Source organism: Juglans regia, chromosome 7, assembly GCF_001411555.2.
Source record: "Juglans regia cultivar Chandler chromosome 7, Walnut 2.0, whole genome shotgun sequence".
Classification (NCBI taxonomy): domain Eukaryota; kingdom Viridiplantae; phylum Streptophyta; class Magnoliopsida; order Fagales; family Juglandaceae; genus Juglans; species Juglans regia.
The window spans coordinates 38,101,098-38,115,186 of NC_049907.1; the positions used below are offsets into that span (position 1 = coordinate 38,101,098).

Consider the following 14,089-nt stretch of genomic DNA (forward strand, 5'->3'; position numbering starts at 1 on the left):
ATTGAAGGTTGTTTACCAAATGAACGAACTAGCTAGCTAGCTATAGCTAGTTTGATCTAATTATGTGAAAAGATGGATGGGACAAAGAGGAGTGGAGAAGGGGAACAAAATGTAATTTGTTTGAAGTGATGTGTATGTATGTGGAGGGGGGAAGAGGGATGGAGAGGCTTAAATAGGGGAGGGCCGGCATAGCCATGAGAGCTGCATGTGATTGGGATTTGAAAATGATTTGAGGGTCATTCTCAAATGATATTAATTAGCTAGCTTTTGGCCGCCTTCCCTTTTTCTTAATTTACTGTAAAAGAGTTATATAAAAATAATCTTAAAAATTGATATGGTGTAAGTGGTTTAACGGATTGTAAAATTATTTTTATTATAAATATATATAACAAATCATATAAAATTATATCAATTTATAATCTTACTTTCATATAATTCTCTTGTGATTATACCACTTCTCAAAATATTACTACATGTATAACCCACAAAACTGATACGAAATCAATGTGTATGTTTTGTTTTTTTTTTCTCCAATTATTTCTTTTTGGGGTCTAAATTCTCGAGTCACTTGTTATCTCTGCATGCCTTTATATATATATACGAGAGTCTTCTTTGGTCAACCTTTCCTATTTTTTTTTTCTTCTCTACCGACTTAGCCTAGTTTGACCACCAAACCTACTATCCATACACCTTTGATCTTATTTGGTCGAATGGCTAGCTTCCAGTAGGCAGGCACATGGCTGAGCAACCTCTTTTCAAGGGTTGGTTCCTAGCTAGCTAAGATAAAACCCCCTACAAACCTAGCACTGCTGGAAACCCCAGCCAACCATTTTGTTTTGTTTGATCCCAGGTCGAATACATTGTAACGGTACAGTTTGACTACATCGCACAAACCTACCTTCACTGCATGCATGTTTTCGCGGATCTGATATCTCATAATTAATATAATATTGTAATGATAAAGTTTGGATATTAATTAGAATATCTCGTAATATTTGTTAATATTATTAAATTAAAATGTTTTATTGGATTTTAAAAAATAAGATAAAAAGTTAAAAAAAATATATTATAAAATAAAAAAAGTGATTGAATATAATTTTTTAATATAATTTTATTTTGAAATTTGAAAAAAAAAATTATTGTTTTTTGTGTTTTAGTTATAAGTTTGAAAATTTTGTATTGGATTTTATGTTTAGATAATGATTAAATTAAAAAAATTAAAATCTTAAATTAATTGAGAAGTATTTTCATCATGCACGTTTGATTGATGTTTGGAAGGAAATATTTGAAAATTAATATGTTAGAATACTTATAATATCTTGTTACAAAATGTCAAAAACAATGGAAGAGGCGCTGCATGTTTACCCCGACCTTCTGGTCTGTTGTTTTTCTTCTTCTATATATATAGGACATGAGTTCGTACCGCTCTTTGACAAATATAGGGTTCCCTCGCTCTAGTACTACCGGGATTTAACATATATATAATTCAGAAAGAAAAACGTACAGGATGTGAGTATATATATATATGGGGGCTGACATGCACAGTTTGTCTTCCATGCAAATTTCTTGCTGATAAAGATTGATCATACGGAATAGTACTATCGCTATATATAATATTGGAACATGTTCTAGTATATATATGACCATACGAGTCACTAGATCATCAATCTATAAACATAAACTAATTCTTTGCATGCGCCTTTGGTATAAATATGAGAGCTGCTAGAGACACAAATAGATCTCACATATTGATAGTATGTCACGTGACCCTTTTTCTCTCTCTCTTTCTCCCCCCTTTCCCTCTCCGGCAATGTCTACCCTCTCAGGATAGTTCTCGACCACCACAGACAGCCAAAGGACAAGCCGTCAGCTTAGATCCTACCACCTAGTGCGCACGGCCACCAACGTGCATGGCAAGCTGTCATGAGCTCCACCACAGCAGTGCCGCTTGGACCATCGGTGTCCTCTAACCACCGGCACGGAGAGAGGGCACAGGACGAGGATCACAGGGGTGGGGGTGGGGAGAAAAAAAGAGAAAAAAAAAATAGGAAAAGACGTGGCACACTAGCACATCAGTATGTGGAACCCCTTTGTGAGATTCTTTTGTGTCTATAATATTTTCCATTATATATAGGCCTATCAAAGTAATTAAGAATATCAAGTGGAGTGAAAGTACGTACAGAATTACTTCACTTTAGTAGGATGTTTAATGTGACAATTTATATATATATATATATATATATATATGTGGCCAGGATGGCTGAAATTAAGTAAATGATGTTGACAATATATGAAGATTTAAACGAAAAATAAATTTGTAATTAAATGGCAGAAGTTTTTTTCTTCCACAAGTTGGGATCTCGGAAATGAGAAAAACAAATCAATAGTTAATTAACAAGAAAGATATATAAATTATAATAGATGACATTAATGGAATTAGTTACAGTAAGAAAATTCGTGTAGTGCACTGGCCAGCCAGCTTATATTTTCTTCATTATTACGAAAACAAGCATTGTGAAAGGCCATATAATATATACATATATATGGAAAAAACATGATCATGAGTAGGATTAAGTACTGCATCATGTTGGAAAACGAGTTTAAGCAACGTCTGACCTAGCTAGCTAGGACGTCCCTATATATATACACACCAATACCTAATTAGTTCCAGATTTGACTAAAAAATCCACTTGAAGTTTCGGCTGATGAGGATATATAATGCAGGGTGCACCCATGTGGAGCAGTAGATAATTTTGCATTCCTTATCGTTTCACATTATCTATATGTCTTGTATACCTTAGCTGTTCTGCATTGGAACATGTTGTTTTTGGACCACGAAAGTCCACTAAGTTTCCCAACTAATTATACATTAACAACTCATGTATGGCGTGTGTATATATATATGTGTGTGTGTGTGTGTGTGTGTGGAATACATGCAGCCTACCTGCGTACACTTGGTTTAGTAATTTCAAATCTTCTACTGTCTGAAATTTACGCCCAGTACAATTGTGTTTTGGCAAATGGGGTGTCAAGGATCGAGATATATATATATATATATATATATATATATATATATGTCATGGGGAAAAAGGAGGTGCCTCATCATGTGCATGAAACCTTGGTTTCACAAAGTAAATACCTTCTATTCAAAATTGAGGAGGTGTACCTATATATATATATATAGATTAGCTGATCTTGTTAGGCACTTTATTATTCTGGTTTTTGGAGCTGGGTTATGATTCCAAAGTTGCTATGGCCTCTCCAAGAAAATTGACAAACTCTGTGCCCCCTCCCCCCAAAATATCTATGCATGCATGCAAGTGCGCACACGCGCGCATCCCTTTGTGCAAGCTAGCTAGCTACTAATTGTCATGTGTGTACGTGCATGAAAGAATTCAAAGAAAGATATAGAGATGATCATCAGAATCCACACCCTTCCTTCATATATAAATCTATTAGTGATTTAGTTGTGGTTTATCTTTATCAAGCTCGCCAGCCTAGCTAGCTTGCAATGGCACCTGATCATCCGGTTAATTCGGAGAGGCCTGGCTGGCCTGTATGTAACTCGAGGCCAAACAACATTCTTTGTTGCTACTTACGCACTAATTCTAAAGCTAGCATGGATTACAGTTCTTTTTTTAATCTTTTAACTTCTTTCAAAATTATTAGAGGTTCGAGAAGTGTACTATATATATATATATATATATATATGCAGTGGAGGGCTTTGCTTCGATTAAGCACCCAATTAGTTCATCAACCCGAGGCCGCCTTATACGTGCCTACAAGCTGCATTATTATTACTATTTAATTTTACTATATTTATTTTTTATTAACTTGGTGGTATTGGTGGACTGAGGACACCAAACCAGGAGCCTAGCAACGTAGCAGCATCGATCGAAGGAACGAGTCAGATATATATATAAATATATATATATACATATATTATATGTATATTTCTTAAATCAAGGAGGAGTTTCTTTGTTACTATATTTCTCATATATAAGAAGTACGTACATAGTTCATGATCCGCATGCATGGAATTAATATATCTTGCGACTGGAGCCCCAATAATTTCTTGTTACGTACATAATTATTAGGGTTGAGCAAGCTGATAAATATATAATGTTTTGTTTTATTAATGCTTAAAAGATGGCCCCCTATGATTGCTTTTTTAGTCTACCTACGTACGTACGTACCTAGCTAGCTATATATATTATATTATACATGATACATAACTTAATTTGAGATACTGATCTCCTAATTAATTTGATCTTGTCTTAATTTGTTTTTAGTGATGAGTTGAGTTCTCATCATGTAATGTTTTTTCTAGTTGAAGAGTCAGAGACTTGAGAATAATTGAGACCAGCTAGTACGAGTGCACCAGTTGGAGTGTATCTATATATATATATAAATATATATATATTTATATTATAGGCTATAATTAAACAATTTATTTGGTTCAATTTCCTTTTCTTTTCTTTTTTTAACTTTTCTTTCAATTAACCAGTACTGCGTCTTTTATTTTTACCGGGATGCCTTAATTATCCCTTCTCGTTTATTCTTGATTTCAAATTTGTGATTTAAAAAAGATATGAATATATTCCTTTTTTGGGTGTTAATTTACTGATGATCATAAGTGTAAGCGCATCATTTGCAGGCCTAAAACGTTGCTAAGAAATATAAAAGAAGACTTTATTTCGATTCCCATACCACCAATTAATTAAGCCTTCATTTGACTTTAGGATACCTCTCTCTCTTGATGCGACTCTCTCTCTATATATATATATATATGCTCTCACGAACCATCTCTACTACTGCATATCATGCATGTAGATCATGATATATATATATATATATATATATATATATACCTCAATTAATTATCTACCAATTATAAGCCATAACACATTATATATATATATATATATATTATATTATATATAATATGCAGCTAATAGTTTTTATTATAACGTCCAATAAGACAGCAGCTAGCTAGCTAACAATTCCACCATCAGATTTATTGCTGCGTACAAGGACTATTTCGTTGATTATTGGGCCCGATTATTACTGCATGGCGTCTTGAATTTTGCGAGATTATATATAGTAATTAATATTCTTATAATATACACACATGACATGTATTTTTATTAAAAAGAGAACCAAAGTGCTATGTATATATATATATATATATATTATATTATTCATTTCAGTATATATATTAATGCATATTATATATATATATATATATATGTAACATTTTCCTATAAATTAATTGCGCCGTGCCATATATCGCCTGATCATGGCGTGATCAGAGAGAGAGAATCCAGGGAGGAATTACTATTTACTAACAGCGAGCAGCATGCAGCAGATTCTAAGCTAGCTAATATATATTGGCAAAACTATTATTAATTCAATCATGAACACTACATATATATATATATCGACAACTACTTAATTTAATTTAATTTAATGTATCTAATTTTAAGCATTAATGGATGATACAAGACCAATATATGTTCAAAGCTAGCTGGTGATCTCCACATACGGGTTTATTTGCAAACCCCATGCATGATCATCATCGATCCTAGCTTGCTCTCTGCATGCCCAGCAAACAAAGTGCAAAAAGAAAGAATTGAAGCATTAATCAATCAATACATAGGTTTTTTAGGAAAACAAATTATATATAAGCAACCTGATCTTTAACACTCGATCGGGGGCTCAAAGAAGGCTTAATTCCTATCTAGCTTCAACCAAATAATTAGCTAGCTAGATGCTTTTTCAGCAAGATCATGCACCAAAGCCCTAGTACTCCAAGCACTATATCGTGCCTCATATCAACCCCATTGATCATCCTGGTCCCAGGCTCAAGCTGCGTCCTTGAAACAACATATATAATATATTAATTATTAATGTTATTCCATCTATAGAATAATATTAATGCACTTCATTAATTTAATTTCCTGATCTGAAGGTGGTCGGCGCATGATCATGATAACGTATTGTTCGTCCTTGAACAGTAACATGCAATAGTACCATGCATGCACCTTATTATACCAGAATCAAATTGTCGGTCTACCAATTATCCAATATCTCCTTGATCGGGATAAAAATACTTGATGGATTCCAATTTAATTATTCCAAATTTAGAAGGAATTAGGACCATCATGTGATCATCACGGTTCTGAATTAATCGCATGATGCAAACCACTTCTAAGAATAAAAAGACATCTTGGTATATATATATATATATACACACACACACAAAAGCAACCAACTCCCATAACTGTAATAACTGAAATCGTATATATAGATCGATCGAGCTGCTGCATGCATATATATTAATTAATTAAAGTAGACGTAGTCAAATTTGTTCCTTCAAGTGGAAGGGAATCAGATGTGAAACGTGGGAAGACATGTGATATCACATGAGCTGTGTCGATCGTTAATTGGAAGAGTTGGGTGAGACCGTTGGTACATATCTTGAGGAACGAACTGGTCAACGTACAAACGCTTTTAATGACAATCTTCCAAATATATGTAAAGACCACGTACCATGCATATATATATGCATCATGTGCTGCCAAGCTTATAAATTATAATTAACTCCAATATCGATCGGTACTATTACTACTCAAGTCATGCACTTCCAAAACCCCCTTTTTATTTGTATTTTGCTTTTCTTTTTTTTTTTAAAAAAAAGAACTTTCCAGGTCCAAAAACAAATGCAATATTATATATTAATATGCCTTTTTGTTTTTGTTTTTTTTCGTTTTAGTTTTTGCCTCTCTTTGCATGCATACGCAGTCGAATGAACATGTAAATAATTGGATGTTCGAGGGGGAAGAAAAAAGAGAGCTTAAAAACCCAGTTTTTCTTGGTTAATTTATACCTTTTCTTCCTTTGATTGTGGCGGTGGGTGGTCATGTTCAATATATATATATATATTGACGGGATCGAAGGATATATAGAATTAAACCTGAAACTCTGAATGCATGCATTGTGCATGAATGCTTATAATTATATACATGCATATCTACTCTATTATAATAAGTGACTATCTAACTGTGAATAGTAACTTTTATTATTTTTCCGTTAATTTTTCTTGTTTTTTCCGTTAAGTTATGTTTTACCAAAAAGCCCTTAAAACTCTTGATGATTTGACGTATAGCTCCCTTGTAGAATTTAATGAATGATCATGTTTTACCAAAAGGTTCTTAAGACCCTTGACCATTTGATGTTTAGCTCCCTTGTAGAATTTAATGAATGATCATATTTTACCAAAAGGCCCTTAATAGCCCTACGGTTAGATATTTTGCTGAAGTACTTTAGATTTTTTTTTTTTAATCTTGATTTTTTATCTTTCTTTAACCTTATATTTTCTTTTCCCAAAAAAATAAATTAATAACTTTTTCACTTTTTTTTTTTTATTTAAATCTTTATGTTAGGTGCACCTCAGAGATAATGCACCCCGGGCCGTTCCGTGTGTGTGTGTATATATGTATGGCAATACTGCAAAATGGATGATTGGGTGATATCATAAAATATCAATAAACTTAATTCGAAAATAACGTACGAGTGAGATTTAAAGAAATCTCTATGACGAGATATCGTAGAAGCTGCATTAATTAGTAATTAAGATGAATTTCATGCATTGCAGAAATTAATGTAATTATGTAAGCAGATCACAAGGTCATGTTAGGTTGAGTTAGGTAATTAATTAGGCAGTCTAGTATAGGTTGGTCGCGTAACGCGTAAATTATGGCCTTCGAATCTACTAATTGTTAGCAACCTAATTAATTTGTCGTGTCTGTTTGATGATGCTAAATGACTACAAAAACAAGACACTTACCGAGCTTATATAACTTACAATTAGCGGTGCTCATGATCCCTCTTCCCTTTTTCTTTTTTTTTTTCTGTTGGCCGGTGAGATTAATTTCAACTATATATTCAAAATTGAAGAACATTAACCAAAATTCTGGTTTTGGTCGGGCTCGCTCGACTTCGATCGAATTTTAGATCAAAATTGGAGATTTTCCTAATTTTAAGCCCAAGTACTTAAGCTTGAAATACATCTCAACCTTGTTCATTTTGGACAAGAAGCCTAGTTTTAAGGAAGATAAAGATCCCAGTATTTTTAATTAATAAATAGCCTGTTCAGTTGCTAAATAATTTTGGAATTTATAAAGATAAGTGAGATAATTCTCTGTTGAAACTTCACCTTGGCTGTTTTGTATACATTATAAGAGGTATAGGTATGGATATTTAAGGCTACATATCAGATTAATATCTCACCCCCTTCCCAGCTACAAAGTAGTTCTACATTACATACCGTGTGAGGTGTCGGGTTTTGCTATGCATCAGTCATTATTCACTCCACACCTGACGACTTTTTCTATATTTTTTCATAGGATGTGGAGTATGTGCAATGAATAGTAGCTGATGAGAAAAATTATTCTTAGAATAAAAAATGCATGCTCCTCTTCGTGACCATATCAAATCACAAGTCTAACTTAATTTACAATAAACTTAAATCATCTTCTATACCTTTTACACTTTCTGTTTTTTCTCATTTCTGGTTGGTGATGCTGCTCGTGGGAGGTTGAGTGAGTGATTCATTGCAAGTTTGAGTTGCATTCAAGTATGCCGAAGATGGGCGATGGGTGACTATCACAGAGAGGGGGTGGAAGTTGGTGAGAAGTCTTCATCTGGAGTTAGCCACGGCACGGTGGTTCACCAAAGCCTTGGAAGACTGCGTGAAGGTGGGAAGGAAGGAGTTTTACTCAGCTCACAGAGATGGGGACAGGGGCCTCATAGCCCAAAGGTACGTTAACTCTCAAGGGGCATTCATGTCGTTGGTGGAGTTCAAAATGGGGGGGAGGAGAAACAGTATCCTCATTCCTGAACGGAGGGATGGGTGGGGGTGGAGGAAATTGGTGGAGGTGTTAAAGGAGATCAGCTTCACAGTTGGCCCTACGGTGGTTAAGACGTCGGAAGTTCATCCCTCGACATTGTATCTGGATGCTGTAAAAAAATCTTCAAGGGTTTTGGACCCATCCCATCAAATTGTCAGATAGAGAGGTAAGGTGCCGCTGCAGTCTGGAGAAGGCGTGGCCTCAGTTGAGGTAGTGGGTCAGAGTTTGGAAGGGGCTGACAGAGATATTGTCGGTCTTAATAAGGAAAGCCTTCTGCGGGTCGTGATGGAGATGCAGAAACAAATAGAAGATTTGAAGGCAAACTTAATTGGCACCAAATGGTGCGTTGAAAGAGAGGCAGAGGTGGGAGTGGGCGCGGATGCGGGTGCGGGCCTGGGGAAAAGGGTTATGGAAGGGCCTCTGGGCCAGCAGAATGGGCCCATAACTAATAGGCAGGCCTTAGGGCCTCGGTCTCAACCGAAACAGAGGAGGCCTGTTTGGAGGAGACGTGTGTCGTCTTCCTCAAGCCCTTCGACGAGTGGGCCTTAGCCACCATTGCCAGCAAAGAGCCAGGTGGCTTCAGCGAAGGCGGCGACCCCTCTGAAGGTTGCCGGTAAGCCAGAAATGCCAATAGAGAGGATGGAGGTCTCGGGGAAGCGTGCGATAGGTCATTCCGAGGCTCCCTGACGGCTACCAGTGAAGCGACGGCTGCAGAAATGCCGGTGATGACTTTGCCGATAGTAGAGGCTCGAACCTGTATGGTCTCTTCCTCTGAAGAGATGCTTGCGATGGGGGGGGACTATAGTGAGGCAGAATCTGCCGATAGTGGAGGAGAAGGAGTCTCCTCCACTGCGCGGCGCGGCGGCGGCTTTAGCCACCCAGAAGGTGCCGATTTGCATGGTGGGAGAGTCTCCTCCCCAAATGGAGGCCCATGGCCATCCCAAGGATCATCTAGACAATATAGTCGCGCGAAGTCTCAGTTTTGAAGCTCATCCAGGGACTGAGGGGGCATGGATGGAGGTGATTGATGATGGGCTTTCTCAAAGTGAGGTAATGATGGTCTCTGAGACTCAATCTCCCATTAGTAATGTTGTGGTTGCATGGGAGGATAGGAATTTATTTGGGAAGGAAGAAAGGGCGACTCCTAAGCTGCAATGGGTTTTTAGTGATGGGGAACCAATACCGTTAAACAGTGTGCTACCAGATTAGCCGAATATTTCAGATTGGGTGTTTCAAAAGGTGAAGGATTTGCATCGCTGGATAGCCATGGAATGTGGGGGCTATGAAGAGCAATTTATGGCTCTACTTACTGCAATTGAAGCGAGCCATACACAGTCTAAGAAAACAGGGTCGAAGAAACAGCGGGAGCTCAAACGACTAACTTGGTCTTTGAACTATGACAGAAACTCAAGTCGTGAAAGATCCAAAGGGAAGGGGCATGCTTATCTTTTATGAAACCAAAAATTGTGTCTTGGAATGTTCGTGAGTTGAATGAGGCGAATAAGCGGCTTCACATAAAAAACTTGTTGCGAGAATGGAGGGTGGATATAGTTTGTTTACAAGAAACTAAATTGAAAAGTGTTTCTCAAAGTCTAATACGTAGCATTTGGAGTTGCACTTATGCGGATTGGATTTATCTAGCCTCGAATGGGGCTTCGGGTGGAATCATAGTGATGTGAGATAAAAGAGTTGTGGAGAAAATTGAGGAATTTGTGGGGGAGTATACAGTGGCATGCTCTTTTAAGAGCGTGGCAGATAACTTTGTGTGGGCTTTTGCAGGTATATACGGTCCAAATGTAGACAACGACAAATGTTTCTTATGGGAGCTCGTTGGACTACATAGCTTATGGGAGCTTCCTTGGTGTATAGGAGAGGATTTTAAAGTAATCAGATTTCCTAGTGAACGATCGGGAGAGAGTAGGCTATGCCCAGCAATGACAGAGTTCTCAGACTGTATCTTTGATTTGAACTTGCTGGATATTTCTCTGCTAGGGGGCTCCTTCACTTGGTCGAATAATTAGACATGGTCACGGGTAGACAGATTCTTAATTTCATCGGAATGGGAGGTGCACTATCCGGAAGTGTGCCAAAAAAGGTTGTCACGTCTTTGCTCGGACCATTTTCCTATTATGTTGGATTGTGATGGCATTCAAAGCGGGCGCCAAAACTTTAAGTTTGAAAACATGTGGTTGAAAAGTGAAGATTTTGTGGATAGGATTAGGCAATGGTGGTATTCTTATCAGTTCCATGGTAATCCCTCATACATCCTAGCTTGTAAGCTAAAAGTTTTGAAAAATGACCTTAAGCTTTGGAATTCACAAACCTTTGGAGATATTGGGGAGCGAAAAAAATCCATGGTGGAGGAATTACAACAGTTTGAGCAGTTATTGGAGGCTAGAGCCCTTACACCGGATGAGATATTGCGCAAGTCAGAAGTGGTCGCAGAATTAAAAAAAAATACTATCACTAGAGGAAATTTCTTTGCGCCAGAAGTCGAGAGCTTTGTGGCTGAAGGAAGGGGACCGGAGTACTAAGTTCTTTCATAGAGTTGCTAACTCTCATAGAAGAACTAACATCATTGATATGCTAAACATTAATGGTATGGAATGTAAGGAGGCCCCTGTGATTCGTGACCATGTGGTGGACTTCTATGATCAACTGTTAATAGAGCGTGTGGGTGGAGGCCAAAGCTGGATGGTCTTGTTTTTGACACTATTACGCCTCAGGAAGCCTCTTGGTTGGAGAGGCTTTTTGAGGAGAGGGAAGTGTATGATGAGTCAAACGTATGAGTAAAGACAAAGCTCTTGGTCCAGATGGTTTCACGATGGGTTTCTTCCAATCTTGCTGGGAGGTGGTGAAAGTGGACATTATGAATGTGTTTCAGGAAGTATTCTTGGTTGGAAAGTTTGAGAAAAGCCTTAATGCTACTTTTATAGCGTTGATTCCAAAGAAGACGGGAGCGGTGGAGGTAAAGGATTTTTGATCCATTAGCCTTGTGAATGGGGTGTATAAAATTATATCCAAGGTCCTTGCTAACAGACTAGGGGCGGTTTTGAGCAAGATTATTTTGAAACCACAAAATGCATTTGTTAAGGGGCAGCAAATTTTGGATTCAATCCTTATAGCGAATGAGGGCCTGGATAGCAGATTAAAGACTGGCTCCACAGATATTATTTGTAAGTTAGATATGGAAAATGCATATGACCATGTCAATTGGGACTTTCTCCTGTATTTGTTAGGGAGGTGTGGCTTCGGGCCTAGGTGGCGTAATTGGATTAGGTGGTGCATATCCACAGCCAGATACTCAGTATTGATTAATGGTTGCCCTACCGACTTCTTCCGTAGCTCTCGAGGTCTAATGCAAGGAGATCATTTGTCCCCACTTCTCTTTGTTATTATTATGGAGACCTTGAGTACGATGACATCGGCGGCGGTTATGCACGGGTTTGTGACCGGATTTACGATTGGTGATCCCAGTAGAGGAATTATTACTTTGTCTCATTTACTTTTTGCAGATGATACACTCATATTCTATGAGGTGGATCAAAACCAGTTGAGGGCTTTGAAGGCTTTGTTATTATGCTTTGAAGCAGCGTCAGGCTTGAAAGTGAACTTTGACAAGTCAGAGTTAGTGCCAGTGGAGAACGTGAGTAATACTAGGCAGCTAGCTAGTATTCTTGGGTGCAAGGTAGCCGCTCTTCCGATTACCTATCTAGGATTGCCGTTGGGGGCTGCAACAAGGGCCTCATCCATATGGGATTCAGTCATAGAGAAGATAGGACGGAAATTGGCAGGGTGAAAAAGATTGTACTTGTCGAAAGGTGGCCGTTTGACTCTTATCAAGAGTACCATTTCTAACCTACCTACATACTTTTTATCTTTGTTTCAATTGCCTGCCAGGGTAGTGGCTCAGATTGATAAATTGTACCATGATTTCTTATGGGGTGGGCTAGATGATGAATTCAAATTTCACCTAGTCAGCTAGGATAAGGTGTGTACACCAATCTTATCTGGTGGTTTGGGTATCAAAAACTTGAGAATTTTCAATCGGGCCCTGCTTGAGAAGTGGTTATGGAGGTATAATAACGAGACAGAAGCCTTATGGAAGCTGGTGATTGATTGTAAATATGGAAACATGTGGGGGGATGGTGTACTGAAGAGGTGTACGGGCCTAGAGGTGTGGGAGTTTGGAAACACATTAGGAAGGGGTGGGGGGATTTTAGTAGCCTTTCTAAATTGGTGTTGGGGAGGGGTTCTCGCATTAAGTTTTGGAATGACATATGGTGTGGGAATGAGGCCCTAAATGATACATTTCCAGCTATTTTTCAATTGGCATGCAACCAGGAAGCTTCAATAGAGGACCTTATGCTTCTAACAGGAGACCAAGTTCAGTAGAAAGTCACATTTAGTATAGCGGCGCAACACTGGGAAGTGGACACCTTTGAGGCGTTTTTCAACTTACTTTATTCCATGAAGCCGGATGGACAGCAAGTCAATAGGCTATGGTGGACGCCTAGGGGTAAGGGCATTTTCTCAGTTCGATCATTTTATAAGTCTCTTTCCCAAGTTGCCAACACCTCATTCCCATGGAGAATCTAGAGAAATAAGGCGCCTCCGAAAGCAATCTTCTTTACTTGGACAGCAGCGTTAGGGAAGATTCTGACTACAGACAATCTGAGGAAGTGCCATTTAGTCATTCTAGACTGGTGTTGCATATGCAAGAGAGCTGGCAAGACAGTGGATCACATTTTGCTATACTGTGAGACTACTAGAGCCTTGTGGGTTGAAGTATTTAGCCGGATAAAGTTAGCCATTGTTATGCCTGCAACGGTGGTAGATCTATTGGCCAGCTGGACACTTCCGAGAAGAGCTCAACAAATCAAGGCAGTGTAGGATATGATCTTGATCTGTATTATGTAATGTATATGGCAAGAGCGCAATTATCGAACTTTCGAAAACAAAGAGCGATCTTCAGAGGAACTTAGAACTTTTTTTTTTCTGTACTTTATTTCTATGGGTCATTGCTTTAGATTTTAATGGCTTGACTTTTCATGACTTTCTAGTTTCTCTTACTTCGACCTAGATAGGTCTTATCTCTTATTTATCATCTTGTGTACTTAGGCTTTGCCTATCTTTATTAATATATCTTTGATTACTTATAAAAAAAAAAAAGAGGA

General features: G+C 37.8%; 1 protein-coding gene across 1 annotated transcript; it reads left to right on the top strand.

Annotated features, from left to right (window-relative positions):
* The first annotated feature begins 12,330 nt into the window (after nucleotides 1-12,330).
* Nucleotides 12,331-12,711, top strand: LOC118348939. Its single transcript, XM_035691532.1, has one exon. The coding sequence runs from the start codon at nucleotides 12,331-12,333 to the stop codon at nucleotides 12,709-12,711; it is 381 nt and encodes a 126-aa protein (XP_035547425.1).
* Nucleotides 12,712-14,089: the final 1,378 nt, after the last annotated feature.

Bases quoted from the DNA above. Each gene is read 5' to 3' on its own strand.
- LOC118348939 (XM_035691532.1), top strand. From the start codon at position 12,331: ATGACATCGGCGGCGGTTATGCACGGGTTTGTGACCGGATTTACGATT.